This window comes from Leptodactylus fuscus, chromosome 10 (genome assembly GCF_031893055.1).
Source record: "Leptodactylus fuscus isolate aLepFus1 chromosome 10, aLepFus1.hap2, whole genome shotgun sequence".
NCBI lineage: Eukaryota > Metazoa > Chordata > Amphibia > Anura > Leptodactylidae > Leptodactylus > Leptodactylus fuscus.
Window position 1 is genome coordinate 15,523,015 of NC_134274.1, and position 20,602 is coordinate 15,543,616.

At 44.0% G+C, this 20,602-nt stretch overlaps 1 protein-coding gene across 1 annotated transcript in view; it reads left to right on the top strand.

Annotated features, from left to right (window-relative positions):
- The first annotated feature begins 480 nt into the window (after positions 1-480).
- The window catches only part of PWWP2B (PWWP domain containing 2B), a 37,196-nt gene continuing 17,074 nt past the window's right edge, over positions 481-20,602 (top strand). The window contains exons 1-2 of the mRNA XM_075258625.1: positions 481-656; positions 8,958-10,630. Of these exons, the coding sequence (XP_075114726.1) occupies positions 514-656; positions 8,958-10,614 (1,800 nt within the window). The 5' untranslated portion in view covers positions 481-513 and the 3' untranslated portion in view covers positions 10,615-10,630. The remainder of the gene's footprint in view (positions 657-8,957; positions 10,631-20,602) is intronic.

The window sequence follows — 20,602 nt, forward strand, 5'->3', positions numbered from 1 at the left end:
TACAGTATATATATACAGTATATATACACAGTATATATATATATATATATATATATATATATATATATATATATATATATATATATATATATAGTATATATATACATGCATACACACAGCTCTGATTTCCAGGGCTACATGAGAGAACCACTTGTGTCAGGACACTGGCAGCCACACAATAGAGCTTGTCATTTATGTTACAATGGATCACACGACACAGGATTCCCCCGCTGTGACGTCACAAAGCCTGCTGTCCCGGCGTGACGTCACAATAGCCAGTGGGAAGGAAGAAGTGGAGACTAAGTGGAGGGGGCGGGGAATCCCGGTTGTGTCGTCATCGCAATCCCAGAGCAGCGACAGGGAAGGAGGAGGAGGAGGAGGAGGCGGCCGCGGTGCTGGTGTAGCCGGAGGTCAGACGGAAGAGGGCAGGGGGGCGCTGCTGTGCACTCTGCAGGCCCTCGGCTATAGGGGACGAGGGAGGGCCAGAGCTGGCATCCGGAAGCCGGAGGGAGCATGGAGGCCGAGGACGGGCAGGAGCTGCGGGTCGGCTCCCTGGTACCGGTCCTGCTGGAGCAGATAGTGAATGACACTCTGGTGGTGACTCTGAGCTGCGGGGAGAGGAGCTATACTGGCGTCCTGCTGGACTGCAGCAAGAAGTGAGTAGCCTGCTGCTGCCTGCCATAGCTACACCTGTGTACACATAGCCAGACCTCTGCAACTTCTACAGGGTTATACTCCATGCACTCCTATCTGATTCCTGGAGAGATGGGTGACCACCAATATGGCTGCCAGTACTCCCTTACAGGGCTTGTCACCCACAGCCTCCTACTTCAGCAGCTTTGTCACATGTTTCCCCTATTTGGGATGCTGGGAAAGCTGGGTGATTGGGTGTCATTAGTGCGGCCATATTGGTTGTCATTCTGCTTTTCCTTGTCCTGATAGGATGACACAAGTTCTCCGGGATGTCTTTGATCTGAGTAGTTGGGTTGACATGATTCGCCCCCGATCTTATAAAGGCCAGCTGCTGGCAGAGGTGTAATGTGTAAAATCTGTAATGGGGCCCCCACTGATCATGTGCTATGTGGTAGAGCGCCCCCCCGATACTGCAGGGCCCAGTAGGCATTGCTACCTCCGCACCCCCCACACCTCTGGGGAAGATATATGCTCACTTCTAGTGCAACAATGGCAGCCATTTTGCTACAGTTGTAATGGTGTCAAGTATGAGGGCTACTGAGTCTTTGTATTGTCTCGCAGGGGACAATCCTCAGCTGCAAATGTTTGCTGCATTTCTGAAGAACTTTTTTTTAAAATTTTTTTTACTATTTTGTGTTTCACAGTGACAATTATCAGCACATTGTCACACCTAGGGCATGCTGTGACTTTGAAAGTCTGTGGCATGACCTAAGAGACCATGTGTGAACGAGTTTTCTACAACTCCCTTCACTAGCATTGTAGTGTACTTTATGGCAGATTTTCTGATCGATTCTACGCATAGAATACACGATATACCTGCAACATAGATCACTGCCACTTTCTATTATAATCTGGGCATTAGATGCTTTCTTTGGGGTATGTTCACACAGGACGTGTCCACTGCTGATATTTTGTTGCAGGAAATCGACACTGGATGTTCCAGAATTCCATCACAGCAAAAATGAGTCCAAAATGGGGTAGATTTTAAGGGTAGTCGCTGTTCACACTATGTGCTGTAAAGGGTACAATAAGAACCCGGGCGTAAGACTGGGGCTACAACCAAAGATTGCCACGTGGCCTTGGAATTCCTATAGGTCACATTGTGACTCTTGCCAAAACAGGGCTCAATCTTTTGGCAACTAGAAGTTACGGTCACTTACGTTGGTGAAGGAGTCGCAGGGCGGCGCAGTGATCTCTGGTCGCATCATAGGAGTCCCAGCCAGCTGGAAAACCTGCGCTAGAATAGACACATGCTGCCGTTTTGTGTGCAGAGAGCGGATGAGTTTATATGTGTCTCCTCCACTTTGCCGCTGTTGTATCGCGCAGTGGCGGGTCCGCTGAGGTTAATGTGCTCCATATACATACCCTTGGAGAAATTACTTTATTTGAGCACATCGGTGAAATGTATGTAACAAAATATCCATTGTGGATTTGCAGTGGAACTTGTTGCAAAATTTGTTGCCAAAGCCATATGTTTACATGTGGAATTTGCTGCAGATTTCATTCTGCTTAGCTAAGGCCTGGATCACGTGTGCGTTCAGTGTTTTAGTTGGCAGAGTCGGCTTGGGGACCCCCCCAAAGGGAATACTGAACACATTAACAACCCCATAGACTATAATGGGATCCATGTGTTTTCTGTGCGGTGTCCGCCCGAATCATGCGAAGAGGGAAGTAATTCATGAACTACTTTTCTCTTCGCATGACTCGTGCAGAAAACACACGGACCTCATTCTAGTCTATGGGATCCATGTGCTTTCATTGCTCACCGCTTGTCGATGTGTTTGGTATTCAGTTCGGGGGTCCCCAAGCGGACTCTCTGAATGCAGACGTAAATCAGGCCTAAGGTTGGAATACGCTGTTAAAATCTGCAACATAATGCCGATTCTGTATTGTTCTGTTGTTAAAATCTCACCCGCTTTCCTGCTCCTGTGCACACTGTAGATTTCCAGCCTGCAAAATGCATATGGAAAATCTCCAGTGTCTCAATCCCATGGGCAAATACCCCGAGGCTGGATTTACACACAGTGGATTTTAATAAGTTTTTATTTGCAGTAACTCCATTGAGGTGCGTTCACATATTGGTTGGAGACTTCATCTAAAATCGTGGCCAAAAACGGCCTGAAAGCACAACTTCTTGGTTTGGGAAATCACAGAGGAAACCACATGTACCCAGCGGATCCCATTATAGTCAGTGAGGGTCCCTTGGGATCTGGCTTTGTTAATCCATAGGAACAGAGGACAGGATTAAACAGGCAGATGTGCAGCCACCCTTAGTATTGTTTGTTTGTTTGGTTTGGTGGGGGTTATATTTGGGATGGGTCTCCTCTAGTCGTTTACCTACAGCTGCCTAAAGCTTCCATTCTGCAAATTTGATCAAATTTCCCATCAGCTGGCAGGGCGCATGTTGCAGATTGATGCCTGGTTTATAGATGGGCGCACTATTAGGGAATTGTGGATCTGTTGTGTATTCATGTATGACTTGTGTTCCAGTAGGTGTCCATGACGGTGGTTTATGCCCCCCTCCCCATTACAGATAAGCAGATGATAAATTTGCACATTGTCCTTGGAATACAATCATGGAACACAGGGTGTCTACTTAACAAAAGAAGCCATTTTGCCTTTACCTTGTTAGATCTTCAGTGATTCTTAAACATTCCTGTAATCTCTGGTCACTGAACCTAGACTGAGGAGATGAGAAGGAAGCCATTTTTATTACCTCCAGCTTCAAATGACTATACAGGCTGCTGGCTATTGGCATGGGGCCATCCAGACTCCTCGGAGACTGTATTGAGAGAGTCTCACCTAGAATTAGAATGGATTTGACCGGAATCTGAAAGAATCAAATTATAGAGGCCTCGCGCACCTCTACAAAAGTCCTATATCATCTCTGTACAATACAACCATGTGAATGAGCCCAGAGAGCCAACGTAGAAACGGGAGTGTTGGCAGATTGATGTGGTCTGACTGTACAGTTCTGCCAACCCAGATTAGTGAACCAGGACTGTACTGACTGTATAGTATGTAATGTCACTGCCATACAGTGAGGACACTTGGAAGATTTCCTGCTTGGTAATAGGAATAGCGTGACGACTGGCGCTTGTACGTGTAAATGGGCAGTGATTGCGAGTCTAGGGAAGAGCAATCACAAATACGTCTATGCTTAGAATGGGCGACGATCAGGAACGGTTCACATTCATTTACGGTTCTCATTAGCCTATATGGCCGGGCCCCACGTGGTGTAAATGCCGCTGCAAAAACCCCAGTGTATCACAGTCTCTGCAAAGTGGATGGGAGTCTAGCAAATCCTGTCCACACATTGCAGGAAAATACGTGCAGCAGAAATGCTGCGATTTCCTAAACTGTTGCGTTCTTGGAGTTCACTGTGATTATACTTAAGGAAACGCTGAAAGTCTGTAGAAGAAAACTTGGTGGATTTTATGTGAAAAGCCATTTGGTAGAAACCACAATGCGTTTCCGTCACAGTTTTTCCCGCAGTGCTTTTTTGTTGTATCTCACTATGTGGAGCCTTAGCCTTAAATTGCTTTCGGTCCCAAATCCATATTTAATACTGATGACCTATCCCCATACTCAATCCCATCATACTGAATAGGTAGGGTGGGGGGGATATATATGGCTGAACTATAAAACCCAGCACAGGCACAATGTATGGCATTATGTCTGTTTTCAGTGAAGGAACCATAGTGCTCGTGTGGAGGCTGCGGTCTCTTCAAAAATCTTATCATTGTGTGTCCTGGTGTCAGACCTTTCTGCTGATGCCACTTTGTGTGGCCATTGGTGACTTTGCGTGGACAGAGTTTCGTCCCATCGCTGTGGCTGCCAAGTGTGAGTTATCTATAGGATGTGTTTCCAGATTCAGGTTTTTTTTAATGCAGTTTTTGATGCCAAAACCAGGTATGGATCATCATGGGAGATAAAATCCAGGGCTTCATACAGATGGCCAAATCCCAGCCTGGAAACAGTCTATGTACTTGCCATATTTGCTAGACTAGTGAGATATGGATGCAGTGAGCTTCTGAACACTCGCTACATCATATCTTACTGGCAGGAGCGATATGACCATTCGGGAGCTAACAGCACCATAACTCACCAGAATGCAATGGGTTCCAATAAAGCGGCCATGGCCAATCCTACACTGTCATCCTCTTCAGCCCACACATGGCCGGTTGTTTGACACCTTAAGGACAGAGGACACTTCTCTTTTTTTGCAGTCCAGTTATGGTTTCAGCTTCAAAATCTGCAACAAAAAACTTGAATGTGCAAACACACCCTTATAACTGGGCACTGATCTGGAATAAGCTCTTGAAATTATCCTCTGCCCTTATAAAAGGCTGGACATAGACCTTTATAGCTCCCCAAACGCCTATAACCCCACTGACCTGCACATCGGCCGCACGTTGCCCCACTGACCTGCACATCGGTCGCACGTTGCCCCACTGACCTGCACATCGGTCGCACGTTGCCCCACTGACCTGCACATCGGTCGCACGTTGCCCCACTGACCTGCACATAGGCCGCACGTTGCCCCACTGAGCAGCACATCGGTGGCACGTTACCCCGCTGACCTGCACATCGGTGGCACGTTACCCCGCTGACCTGCACATCGGTGGCACGTTGCCCCGCTGACCTGCACATCGGTGGCACGTTGCCCCGCTGACCTGCACATCGGTGGCACGTTGCCCCGCTGACCTGCACATCGGTGGCACGTTGCCCCGCTGACCTGCACATCGGTCACACACCTCTGTCACTTTTCTCTAGGATAAAATGTGGATAGAGTAAATAAGGATTGACTGCACCAGGCACAGGTACTACATTACATTACTATATAGAAAATTAATTATTCACTGTTACAAATTGTATAACATAATTAAAAATAATAATTGAAGTCTGAATTGGAAATTAATTTTTTTAACTTAAACTCTGCTCAGAACTGGTTCTGACCCTACAGTCCTGCTTATAGGGAGTCTGTCACTAGATCCCAGCAGTTAGATAGGTTAGGGTCACCTGAAGCAAATGTTGCCCCCCATCCTTTTGTGAATCGCTGCCTCGGCTGTTTTTGTCCATATACAAATGAACTTTTTAAAGCAATGAGGATGTTGCTATTGCTCCAAAGTACTACGCGGTAACTTCCTTGTTGCTCCATAGAGCTCATTTGTATATTAACAAAACCATCATTATCTCGGTAACAGAGGCAGCGATTCACAAGTGGAAATCTCCATTGTATTCGGGTGACCTTACCCTACCTATCTGGGGTCTGGTGCCAGTCCCATTCAGACTAGACAGTCTACATCGGGCTGAAGAGATCCAAGTACATCGTAACAGCTGTCCTCGATTGAGAGACTGTACCTGGTAATAATCCCAGCGTCATTGCAAAACAAAGGCCTCTTGGAAGGTCAGGCATGATGCTAAAGGGAGCAGCCATTATAGGGTTATTTTACTGGAATCCTGTCATAAGACAGGCTTGCACATTCCAGTGAGCGCCCTCTATTGGTTTGCAATACTGAGGCAGCAGCTGTCTTCCTAATTACATCAGGGAAGGCAGATTTGCATATTCTTCCCATAGACAGTCTAAAGTCAGTATAAGCCACTGTGGCACATTTTCAGAAGGCCTATCTTTTGGCTGTCTAATGACTAGTATATCTGGGCCTTTGTTTTTTTACCTTACCCCCACCCCCATCGATCTGTGAGCGTGAATCAGACACCTTAGTCACTGTGGGTTTCCCTTTGGAACAAAGGGTTTTATTGCAGGAGCAATACTGTAATACATGGTGAGAGCTGCACTTTGTTAGGGGGGAGCAGAGCGCCCCCTATGTCCTCTTCATTCATAGGGCCAGCTTTATTCAAATCCACTCCTGGGGTGATCTAAATGGTCAGAGCAATTACCCCTCTCCAGATAAGTACACGGAGTGGTGTGGGCCATGGATAGGCAGATGGTTCCTGGGACAGCTGCCCGGCCTCCGACCATGTGTGTGATGTTCTAATAACATGGCAAAAGGAACATGTAATTGTACAGAGACTTCCAACATGTACAGTATAAATCGTTGTCGCTAATTGAAAAGGTGGATTGTCTTCCAGATTTGGTCCAGACATGGCGGAGAAGGGGGAGACGACTTGCAGTGTTTTTTGGAGAGAGATCAGCTTGAGCCTACCAATGGCATGGTGCTATATAAGGCAGCAGAGATAAATGCGTATTTCTTACAGACATAATACTTAGGATATGTGTGTAATACATTGCCATATAGGGTATGAAGGAGCTGTCCGGACAATAGACGGATTGCTGAAGGCATATGTCAGATGTCTTCAGTTTAGTTTTACTATGCCAACTTCTGTAGACTACCTTTTTATGTTTATTAGACGCTGGGCATAAAACTTTGGGTGGGCATTACTGTGATCTAGAGAGGTGATCAGGAGAGAGGAAGATAAAAAAAAGCAGCTGGCAAGGCCTTGGATATAATCAGCTTTAATGAATGTAAGCCTTGCACGGTGACGTGGGGGATGGGTGGCAGGCTGCTTTCATATGATCTGCTGTCCTTCTCTGTGTTCACTCCATTTACCTTCACTGCTGGGCAGAAGACGGCATACGGCTGCATTCACACACAGCGTATTGCTGCGGTTTTAGTTAGTTAACGATTTAAGCTGCATTTTTATTTTTTATGGTAAATTCTGCACCCAGGTGTTACTTTGTAGCCTGTAGTGATGTGTAACAACAAGGGGGAAATGTATCATTTCTAATATTCTTTTTATCTCTGCCATGCTTATCTCTTTTAGGCTACATGCACACACGTGTTCCCTATACGGGTCCATGAAATACGGAGTGGACAGGACACGGCAGCCATGTTCTTCACAGACCCATACAATTCAATGAATGAGCCTAGACAAGAATAGGACTCAATTTGGTGTGTGGGCTCACGGCGCCCTTAGGCCCGATTCACATGTGCGTTTGGTATTCCATTCAGGCGGAACGCATTGACAAGTGGTGAGCTTATGAAAGCACACAGACCCCATAGACTATAATAGGGTCCATGTGTTTTCCATGCGCTGTCCGCATGCGGAGAGAAAAGTACTTCACGATCTACTTTCCTCTCCATATGACTCATGTGGAAAACACATGGACCCCATTTTAGTCTATGGGGACCGTGTGCTTTCATTGCTCACCACTTGTCAGTCCGTTCAGTTTTCCGTTCAGGGGATCCCTATGCGGAATACTAAACACAGATGTGAACCGGGCCTTAGAAAGAACAGTAAAAAAAAGGCTGTCATGTGTATGAGACCATAGAAAGGAATGGGACAGTATGTGAACAGATCATCCGTTATGGGCAAATAGTCTTGTTAGTGAGAATCGGTGTGGGTAACTCGTCAAGAATGTCACGCTACATTTATTGCAACATTTTTGCATACTCGCATCATACTGTAATTGGTAGGGTGGGGGGATATATATGGCAGGAGCCATCCTAGACGTTTAACCCCCTCCTGACCTAAACCATGCAGGTTTGTCAGAAAGGACGTAGGCCTCATGCACATAAACGTCGTTTATTTCCATATATGATCTGCAATGACGGGTCCACAACACAGACGATACAAGCCCTATCTTTTCTATGGAGTTTTTGTGACCGTGTGTCTGGGCCGTGAAAAAGAGTTGCATCGGTATAGGACATGCTCCGTATTCTGCAGCTCTTTCCTACTGCCCAAATACGCAGCCACAAAAACTACATAGAAAAGAATGGGCTCGTATTGTCTGCATTAGGAATCCGTAATTGTGGATAATATACTGGCCGTTCATTCAAGTGTAGGGGATAGTGAAAATCCTCTTATTCCTACTATCTCACAGTAAAGTTGAAACCCCAAAAGACAATACTGGTGTTTTTATTTTTTTTTTTTTCTCCTATTCTGTAGTTTTAATGAATTGTATTAAAAACCTGGCTAATGTGTATTGTGAAGAGTGTATATAATCTGCTCTTTCTTTCATGCCCATGTCAAGTAAGACAAAGGGCTGAGATGATTTTATCAGGTCTCCGCGTTTGCACAAACAACTTTTTGCAAGTGCAAAAAAAATCCCTGGAAATGTAACTAAACAAACCTTGGCTTGATGAATCGGCATTGTACGACTGGTTTCTTTCAAATACCACAGCAATATTCTATTTTAGATGTGGATATATTAAATTATGTACACTGGTAAGACAAAAAATGTTATTCAAAACTTGTCTCGCTCGATAAATCACAATGTTTTTGTTTGTTTGCCCCGCTAGGTCTGGTTTGTTCTGTGTGCCACCAGCTTCAGTTCCAAAAGACGATGACCCACCGTGCAATAGTTCCTGTAACAGTATTCTTGGAGATGCCAATTTTTCACACCCTGTATCTGAAACGCCTACTCAAGACACTGGTCTCCCTGTAACAAGTATCACTGATCAAGTTCCTCCGATCCTTCCGCCTCCTGGGACCGCGCCACCTTATCCTCCGTACTTTGAAGGTGCTCCTTTCCCCCCTCCTCTATGGCTGAGGCACTCTTATAATCAGTGGGTACCTCAGCCCCCTCCTCGCAATATCAAAAGGACAAAAAGGCGAATGTCAAGAAACAGAGACCCCGGTCGGCTCATAATGAGTACGATAAGACTACGGCCTAGGCAGGTCCTTTGTGAGAAATGCAAAAATACATTAAATACAGAGGAGACTCCTAAAGAGAAACAAAACCTTCGAAGTAGTAGGAGGCTTCACGGTGAGGAGAAAGAACGTCAAAAGGTGGAATCGGATCCTGAGGAGAAGAAGATCGGGAAGGAGAGGAGGGAGGAAAACAGTGCCTCTAGAGACTTTGTACATAAAAGTCCTACTAAAGACTTGGTGCATAGGAGTCCGGTCATTAAGATCTCTTATAGCACGCCGCAAGGTAAAGGGGAGGTAGTGAAGATTCCTTCACGTGTACACGGCTCCGTTGAGCCTTTTTGTCCAAATAAAACTCAAGAAAATGGAAGTGGGGACCATGAGATGTCGAAGGATGCAGACAGTTGTCAAACACCGAAACGTTTGATGGACAGATCGACGAATAGTCAGGTGGCTTCCATTCCAAAGTTAAAGCTAACTAAGCCTTTGCATTCCAATGTAGATGTTCCCCCTCCCAAAATCAGACTAAAGCCCCAAAGGATTAGCGATGGACAGAGTGTTTCGATCTATAAATCTGAGCTAATAGATGAGATAAATGTGCTTCAGAGCAGCAGGGAATCGGAGACAGATTCCTCTGCTTTTTATATGGACGATGCTGCCGAAAGAAGCTACCATGATGTCTCCTTGGGAAGCTCAGGAGAAGATGATGACTTTAAAGGATTTCCGCACACCCAAGAGGGACACAACTTAAATCTCCTGGGCAGTTACCGCAAAAGAAAAGCCGATTCTTCTAGTGCGTCCTTGTGCAGTAACGATAGTTTGGAAGAGTCCAAATCTTCTTGCTTGGAGTTGAACAGGATGGATTTTTGTGATCTTATCCCCGGTGATGATATTTCAGTGTCCTCTTCTAAAGACGAACCAAAAACTGTGCCACCGCTTACGGTTAGACTGCATTCTAAGAGCGTCTCGAATTGCATCACTGTAGAAGGAAAGACTATTTCAGTGGGGGATATAGTGTGGGGGAAAGTCCATGGTTTTCCATGGTGGCCCGCACGTATTCTAAGTATTAATGTGAACCAAAAGGAAAATGGCGATCCTTCTTGGCAAGAGGCTACAGTCTCGTGGTTTGGTTCTCCAACCACCTCTAGTTTATCTGTTTCAAAACTTTCTTCTTTCTCGGAATTTTTCAAACTGAGGTTCAATCGGAAGAAGAAAGGGGTCTACCGGAAAGCTATTGCAGAAGCTGCCAAGGCTATGAATCAACTGACTCCAGAAATTAGGGAACTTTTAATGCAGTGTGAAACGTAACTTCCATGGCTGGAACGTAAGTAAACCCTACAGACACCTTGTATTCCTCGCTAGCGGAAGATTCTTCAAATCTGCAAAGGCGGCTTGCTTATTTATGTAATCTGTTGTTTTATCTTTATTCATCTCTCTCTTTCTGATGATTCAGGAAATCGAAGATTTTTTTCACTGTTGAGAATATATTTAGGGCATTGCACATTCTATTTGCTAGAAGTTTCAAAGTCCTTGATTGAAAAAAAAAATAGTTTTGCGAATACGTAAGCAGAATTTTCAGGAGCGTGATAGAATGTGAAGTATTTGACATAAACTTAGAAACCAAAGTGTATGTATAGTGAAGGGTGCAGTGAGTCTAACATGGAAACCAAGGAAGCTTGAAAATACGGCGTTTGTGGGCAACGGGTTTGGCATGGTGAGGTGAGCACTGGCCACGTATTTTGGACCACAAAAAAATAAATATAAGTATATATATATATATATATATATATATATAAATACAATAATAAAAAAAAAAATAGTAAAATATATATATATATATATATATATATATATATATATATATATATATATTAAATACAATAATATTAAATATATATATATATATATATATATATATATATATATATATATATATATATATATATATATATATATACTCATACTCACCGGCCACTTTATTAGGTACACCATGCTAGTAACGGGTTGGACCCCCTTTTGCCTTCAGAACTGCCTCAATTCTTCGTGGCATAGATTCAACAAGGTGCTGGAAGCATTCCTCAGAGATTTTGGTCCATATTGACATGATGGCATCACACAGTTGCCGCAGATTTGTCGGCTGCACATCCATGATGCGAATCTCCCGTTCCACCACATCCCAAAGATGCTCTATTGGATTGAGATCTGGTGACTGTGGAGGCCATTGGAGTACAGTGAACTCATTGTCATGTTCAAGAAACCAGTCTGAGATGATTCCAGCTTTATGACATGGCATTGCATTATCCTGCTGAAAGTAGCCATCAGATGTTGGGTACATTGTGGTCATAAAGGGATGGACATGGTCAGCAACAATACTCATGTAGGCTTTGGCGTTGCAACGATGCTCAATTGGTACCAAGGGGCCCAAAGAGTGCCAAGAAAATATTCCCCACACCATGACACCACCACCACCAGCCTGAACCGTTACCGATACAAGGCAGGATGGATCCATGCTTTCATGTTGTTGACGCCAAATTCTGACCCTACCATTCGAATGTCGCAGCAGAAATCGAGACTCATCAGACCAGGCAACGTTTTTCCAATCTTCAATTGTCCAATTTCGATGAGCTTGTGCAAATTGTAGCCTCAGTTTCCTGTTCTTAGCTGAAAGGAGTGGCACCCGGTGTGGTCTTCTGCTGCTGTAGCCCATCTGCCTCAAAGTTCGACGTACTGTGCGTTCAGAGATGCTCTTCTGGCTACCTTGGTTGTAACGGGTGGCTATTTGAGTCACTGTTGCCTTTCTATCAGCTCGAACCAGTCTGGCCATTCTCCTCTGACCTCTGGCATCAACAACGCATTTCCGCCCACAGAACTGCCGCTCACTGGATGTTTTTTCTTTTTCGGACCATTCTCTGTAAACCCTAGAGATGGTTGTGCATGAAAATCCCAGTAGATCAGCAGTTTCTGAAATACTCAGACCAGCCCTTCTGGCACCAACAACCATGCCACGTTCAAAGGCACTCAAATCACCTTTCTTCCCCCCCATACTGATGCTCGGTTTGAACTGCAGGAGATTGTCTTGACCATGTCTACATGCCTAAATGATGCACTGAGTTGCCGCCATGTGATTGGCTGATTAGAAATTAAGTGTTAACGAGCAGTTGGACAGGTGTACCTAATAAAGTGGCCGGTGAGTGTATATGTGTATATATATATATATATATATATATATATATATATATATATATATATATATTATAATTTAAACCCAGAATCAAGTATTCCTACTTGTTTCTGGGTTTAAAATATTAATGTCCTATCCTAATAATTAGTCAGTCCGAAACCTGGCACCCCTATGGATTAGCTATGTTTCCCTGTGTAGTGCCTGAACCGGAGTACCCGCAGCTAGGTACCCATTTATTGAATGGGAGCTGATCTGCGGTACCCTGGTCTGGTCGTTGCACAGCAACATAATTTTCTGTGTATCAGCTGCTGAGAACAGTTGATCTATAAGGGTGCCAGGTGTTGTACCCCCACAGATCTTATATTTATGACCTGTCCACAGTAAAGGACATCTATATTTTTAGCCTAGAATACTCCTTTAACTAAAGGTCATTGGACATCCCTGAGTCCTTGTGGGTCATGGGGGAAGCCATGACGTTGTTGTTTTCTCCATTTCTCATTTAAGTAGGATGGTCAGCCATGCAAGGCCTCATATTATGGCTCTATACAAATCTATGGGGTCACACTGTATGTCTTATGCCAACTCGGAAAAAATGTACAGTATTATATTGGGTACTTTTATGTAGATATGCAAATAATTGCAGTAATATAATGTGATGTGTACCATATAGCCGCATATGGAGCGTTCCCAGTACTGTACTATACCGCTGTGTGCACGCCATGTACTGTATAGGCCATACAGTCTGTAGGGCCAACAAAGGCCATTAGATTAATAACGGCTGAATATGCTTATTTTGGCGGGACTGCACAACCATATAATGTTATATAATAACATAATAAGAATTTGTGTGTAATACATATTTATTATTTTTCATAAGACGGCCCTTTAATTTGCTTTTGGTTTCCCCATGTGTCTGGGATGGGCTCCGTACTAGGTTATAAAGGTGTTAATTACACTATTTATTTAGCATTTTAATTAACTTGACTGTCATGTTGAACAGTGATCAATTTCATAGCTTTAAGATGACAAGTTTCTGGAATTTTCCAAGTAGTAATTATGGGTTATCTGTTCGGGAGGAGAATTCCCTTTTTGTAACGGTTATCTCACCCATTGTTTAAGGGCGGCAGTGACTACATGATCATGTCCTGAGCTATTGCAGGTATCCCAGTCATTTTGATATATATTGACTATACAGATCCCTTTTCATCTCTATGGGGACCTTCTGTAAAACGCACACAAGGCGACATCTTCTAGCCAGGGCTGCACTTAAGCACCAGAGATGTATTGCAGGGATCAGAAGAGGCAGCTTTGTGTGTGATGAACGACCATGGCGTCACATACGGAGCAGCAGGTCCTGTATACAGAGATTTCCTTTAATGCCTTGCTAAACATATTAGACAGTGTCTATAGAACTAGTCTCACATATCTTTGCAGAATTTAGGCTCTGTTGTCCTCTTGCCTTACCGTTCCACTAATATTGTCCAGGTTGCCACTTGTCTTGTTTGCTTGGTCTTCCTCTGAATACTTGCAATGAAGTGGCTACAGGAAGACTCCTCTTGTGTAAAAGGCTCACGTCACAGGCTTGTCTTAGGGACCATCCACTTGAGTCCCGATGCATTCACACCGTGTTTTGCCGTGTCTGCCCGGGGTACACATTGGGAGGGTTTGTCTATGTGAAATCGAGCAGCCTGACAAGACACTTTTTTGACCTCCAAATTAGCGGAGCCGATAAATGCAAAAACGGACGCTGCAAAATTCAGTGGGAAAGAAGCGAACTTGAGAGTTGTAAGGAAGAAATTGCACAATTTAGCATACGGAACAATGAAGACAATGGGAGCTAGTTATTCTGGTTCCATTGTTTCCAAGGGACTGGAGCGTTAATTGTCCAAAGTAAATACTGAAAATTAAAAGGAGTCTGTGACCAGGAAATGCCATATCAAACCAGCCACAGCGCATTGTAGCCGCCATTATGCTGAGCACCATCTTTGCTTAAAGGGGTTCTCTTATCTCAGCCAGGCTGTATGCATTGTCTGCTTCTCACTCTCTGTATTTCTCCTCCCCTTAATGGGACACAGAACACTTAATCACAGCAAATATGCACATTGTTGTACAGAATGGACTCCATGTTATCTGTGTGTTTACATAGAGAGATAAAAGACTCAGCTTTATCAGCAAATTGCATTTAGCTGAAGTATTGTCCTGCCAGTACTTAGGAAGTGATGTCACTTGTCCTCTCTCCCAGGTCCGTGGATATAGCAACGCTGTGTAAACAATGGAAGGAATAAGGTCACGTTGCAGGCTAATAAAGCAGTATTTCTAAAGCAATATATGTAGAAAAGTCTTCAATTTACATAAGCCGCCAGTATAGATAGGATCCTTGAGATGGGACAACTCCTTTAAGATAGTTAGGTGGCCCAATGAAAGTACAATGTCCTTTGAACAAAAAGTTTCTAGAAATGAGCAAATTAGGAAGAAGTGCAATGCGAGTGTGCCCGAGCCTACAAGGGCTCTGTATTCAGGGTTCACCCCATTGCACTTCAGCCTCGTTTGCTTATTTCAATTACTTCTTTCTTAAGAAAATGGTGCTTGGACTTTCTAAAAGTATGATGGTGCTCTGCATAATATCCCCTTCAATGCACTGTGTGACTAGTGATAGGCGCCCTTTAATGAGGATGTGCAGAACTAGAAAATATGGCTGCTTCCTTTTCAGCAAGTCTTCTCATGTGTTGGTCACATGGCAAGGCTGTAGTTCACTACCAATTAAGACTGGCGTTTAATATGCCAGTCTTGGTATGAAGTGCACTGGAGTAACATGCTCTAAATCAGGGGTGGGGAACGTATGGCTCTCCAGCTGTTGCAAAACTACAATTCCCAGCATGCATACTGGCTCTTCTGTTCTTGGAACTCCCATGGATGTGAATGGAGCATGCTGGGAGTTATAGTTTCACAGCAGCTGGAGAGCCGAAGGTTCCCTATCCCTGCTCTAAATGTTTGGCTCAAGCGTTAAATGGGTCCGTTGGGGTCCAACCCCTACAGAACAGCTGTTTGAAGTGGAACCACCGCTTGAGTAAGGCCCCGTTCCCACGGAGTAACGTAACGCTCATTTAGACACGTAAACACGTGTCAGAGCGCGGCACTTCAAAACATATCCGATTGACTTCAATGGGTGCCGACTTATGCGCGCTACACATTGAAATCAATGGGAGGCTTTATGATGATGTGATGTTACGTTCATTAGTTACAGGTCTCCGGATTGCAGTTCAGTCCCATTCAAGTGACCGGGATGAGCTACGATACCAAGTACAGCCCTATCATGAGGCTGCAGCTTCTTCTAACATTTCATCGGACCACTGCTAATCCTTAATTGATGACCTGTTTTATGGATAAGCCATCAATTAATAAGACCTGGATAACCCCTTAAGTAAATGTAGGGAATCTTCTCGTAGTCCATAAGCACTCAACCCTCCTCTGTTTCTTTAAACCATGACGTGAGTGCCAGGAAAATCACAAAAATCTGCAAATATTGCTAGGCCGAGCCAAATGTCTATTTGTGTGGTGGCTTGGGAGACGTAGCTGTTGGCTGAATGTATTCTTTGCCTTGTTAGACCTGCAGACAATGGGGCAGAAGGACCGGATTAGTTTAAGTTTTAGACAATGCAAACTTAGCCTAGACAGTCATAAACTGCGCCAGTTTCTCAGTGTGTCTGATACTATTTGAAAAACCAGGCACAGTTTTAGCCTAGTCTAACTTTACACCACTTATTGGCTTAGTTGCTGCCAAAATTTGGCCACTTTGAATCATAGAAAATTCTAACGCTAGGAGTCCGTCTCCCAGTATAGTGTTCAGGTCAGTAAATACGGCCAACACATGGACAGAGTTTGATGGATGATACTCGGAGATGTTACAAAGTATCTATTAGAAAATGAGGCGTTCCGTTTTTTTGTTTTTTTTTTATGCAAGTCCTTAAGATCTCTGGTGCATCTATTCTCAATGCTGAAAACCCAGGCATTTTCCGCCACATTTTATTGCACTAATACAAATTGGCATGCAGCTGCTTTGCTTGCATTGTATGCCTTTTGCTGATGTGTGTGTATACAATGTGCCTGAATGACTCTTACCATTCCTGTAATTCCTCCATGCAATGTGCAACAAACATGTTTACAGAGAGGCGCAGTGTGCGACCCCTCCCATGTTATTAAGGTATTCCTTAAACATATAAAATCCATTCTGGCATTAGGTCCCTGGCGTCTGTGTACACAGAAGTTCCATAAACACTTTATCCACTGTGTCCAGCAAATAACACACAGAGCTGTTAAGTGTCTCGTTTCCTTGCGACAATTCCAAGAAATTGACATTTGTACTTGGAAATGTTTGTTCTTGGAAACGCCAGGTACGTTATACCCACTCGCCAGCTAGAGAATAGAATACCTGTTATGTGGTTTTAGCTGCATAATAACAAGTGATACGCAATCCTTAAAGGGGTTGTCCCATCACAAGGATCCTATCTATACTGCTTGTTAAGGTGGATGTAAGACTTTTCCTAAATACATTGCTTCAGCAAAACTGCTTTGTTTGTCCACTATCTTAATTTATTCACTTTTTTTGTGGCCACAGCCCTGACTTAGCTGCTCATGAGTCAAATGATGTATCTGCTGCTCTCAAGGGGAGGGAGGAGGGGCTAAGTGCAGGGAGCGAGCCTGTGTATCTAGCTATTCCTGTGTCTACACCACGTGACCTAGGTCCCTGCTCTCAGATAGGGGAGAGGAGCTGCTTTCATTTCTTCTGTTCTCCCAGTTATCAGGCTAACTAATTCAATTGTGTTCATTATGGCAGAGACAGGCAGTCTCTGTATGTAACACAGAGTTGCTGCTGCCTGTACTTCATAGTCCAATATGGGTGGGCGGAGCTACACGCTAATTTGGGGGCAGAGCTAAACGGCAGGTTGCATGTGAAACCCCACCCACCAAATGATGCAAGAAACCTGGAAGAAAGAAGATTTTACAGCAGTGAAGACTGGTGAGTATGCGACGTGGGAATACCCCTTTAAAGGGTGTTCTTACATGAAAATCATTTAAGGAATAGCCAAAGGATTGGTGTGAGTCTCACCTCTGAGATAACTTAATCTTTTTGGGGAACAGACAAGGTAGCGCGCGCGGTTGTTTTCACATCTTTCTGATAGAAGAGGTGTAAAAATAGTAAGTTGTTGAACACAAAAATTGCTGTCGATCAGATAACTGTAATCAGAGGCGTCAGAGTATCGGTGACCTAAAAATGGCTGGACTCTAGGACAGCCCCTATGAGACGTGACGGCGTGAATGTGTACAATGCTTCACTTCTGATTCTTCCTACGAGGTCTCCACTGACTATGAGGCGTGTGCATGTGGTTGGTGTAGTTTTTACATGTACGTAGCATTGGCACTGAACCAACTCCATGACTCTGACTCCATAGCCCTGGTATAAAGTACTAATAATTTATCCTTAGTTTTCGGTTTACACTCGCATTCAGGTCCGCAAGGGAATGTGAAAGAGGGAGAACCTGTCCGCTCAGGAAGAGATTACCTGTGGACCCCATAGACCAGGGGTCAGCAACCTTCGGCTCTCCAGCTGCTGTGAAACTACAACTCCCATCATGCTTCAGTCACTTCCAAAAACAGCAGAGCAAGTATGCATGCTGGGAGTTGTAGTTTTACAACAGCTGGAGTGCTGAAGATTGCCGACCCCTGCCATAGAGAAGTATATTCTTTGCAGGAGTTTTCTCTCTGACGATTTTAGGCAGGAATCTGTGGCGGAGACTCCAACCCAGATGTGAACGTAGCCTTAGAAGAACATTCACACTTCCTATTGGCACATGTTTGTGAGTGTTATCTTTGTGGCCTGTTTGCTTGTACAGTGTCAGCATGTGACCTGTACACAATCTCCACTGATAATATACAATGGATTAGAATTATGACCTGCAGGCAGCCCTGCTTGGCTCATGGCACAGAGTACAAATTTGTCATTTCTGTGCTTGACATGAGACCTGTAAGGACCATGAAGGCTGCATTACTTGCTATATACTATGAAGGTGTTCCTACACTGGCAGTAATCTGTATCTCTGTGTCACGCACAGCACACTTTTGCACTTTTTCTTCCTAGTGGCCTTGTGTTAAGTGTCATGATAATAAAGCATTTAGCAAAACGACGTCCTTGTTCTATTTCTAGTAGAAATCTATTCTAAGTGATGAGTAGGTTTTTGTTTACACCGGTGGATTTTGCTTTTCGAGTGCTACAAAAGTACAGGAAACCTGACAGAATTACAAGTTAATCGGATCCTTTGGGATTTGGTTGATAGACTTTATCATGGCTTAGCTATGAGAGCCTTACAGAGGACCTGTCACTATTCCTGAGATGTCTATTTTAGTAAGTAATTGTACTCCCCATTCTCCAACAATTCTGGAGCATCTTCATTCCTCTGTATTGTATGAATAGACTGACAATTGGATAGTTGTCCTAGCCACAGGATAGGGAATATGTGTCTGATCACTGGGGATGGAAGCACTGGGACATGAGACGATCCTGAGGATGGAAATCTTAAATTTTAAGGGAACCTGCCAGGGTGATTTGGAATACTATACCATTCACAGGTCCTCATGGACTGGTGGTTTAGTGCCCCTAAACGCCTTGGTGTAAAGCCATAAGCGCCTACACAAAAAAATAGGGATAAAAACCCTTTATGCTTGACCTGCTGCGGTACTCCTCATTCCAGTGCAAGTTCTTCACTGATGCCAGAGGAATACACTTTGGGTTCAGTGTACATGCACCGTACCTTCAGCGCATGCACCGTACTTCCAGTATATGCACCGTACCTCCAGCGCGCATGCACTGAAGCCAGGTTGTATGCCCTCTGCTTCACTGAAGCCCCACAGGTGAGTACGATGAGACTTAACTTCTATGTAAATATAAAGTTGTTTTTTTTTCTTGTTTTTAAATGAGTGCATGGATAGCTTTAAAACAGTGAGATTTGAGACACTAAATCCCTGGTCTATAAGGACTGTGTGTCCTAAATTGACCCGACAGTGCTTCATGTGAATTGAGTGGTGTTGCACATGTGTGACCACTGCTCTGTTTACTTCTACGGGGCTCTCTGGTTCCTGTTGCAACGATCCCATAGAAGTTAACGTGTGCACCCACCACTCCATTCACGGTGCACTTAGAGGAGCTTGGGTCTTTTTTTGTTGCAGAAAGAATTGCGGTTCTCTTCCTGCGTCCTTTAGTATACATAAAACTTATCATTTTTTTTTATCATGGAATAAAGTGTCTCTTGTCACTTATTTCCCATGGGGGCCATGCTTAGCTCATTAGAATTTACATTGTATTTCATTTCAAGTAAAACGAGGATTTGACCATCAGAACTAATTGCAGTTATTCATTGGGGATTGCCCTTATGGATCCCTACTGTATAATCTCTATAATCACAGAGCTGGACAATGCCTGGATTAGTTTGGGGAACGCCTAGAAACCAGATGACCGGGGTTGACTTCATATGCAGTTATGTAAACTGACTGTAAAGGGAATATGAACTATCACATGTAACTCTGCAGGTCATGTATGTGTGGTCAGGGTGTAGGTCAGAAAGCTTTTCTGTGCAGTTATTTCAGCTATTTCGGTATGTCCACGTAGGGTCACAGTCTGTCAGGTGACCCCCGCCGGGTATATGTGTTATTTATGGAACATCCCCTGTTGAATAATCATTAAAGAGATTGTCCTGGCTAAAAATATTGATGACTTATCCTCAAGATAGGTCACAAATATCAGATCTATGTGGGTCACCCTGACTGGTGTGCTGCCAAATATCATCTTATATTGTAACTGGTTTGTAGGGAGGACAGTCTCCTGTTTTCTTGAGACATCATAGCAGCTAGTCTCTATCTACTAGCTCAAGAACAGCCAAGAATTATAGAGAGGGGACCTGCAGAAAATGCACAATGCTAAGGCCAGGGCCCCGTATAGCATGAACGCTGTGGATAGGATTCTAGCTAACACCAATTCTGCAGACTTTGCGACAGGCGCTGGTGAAAAAACTGTAGTGCAGTTTTAAGACCCTATCATATACTTTTTCACATATGTACAGGGAA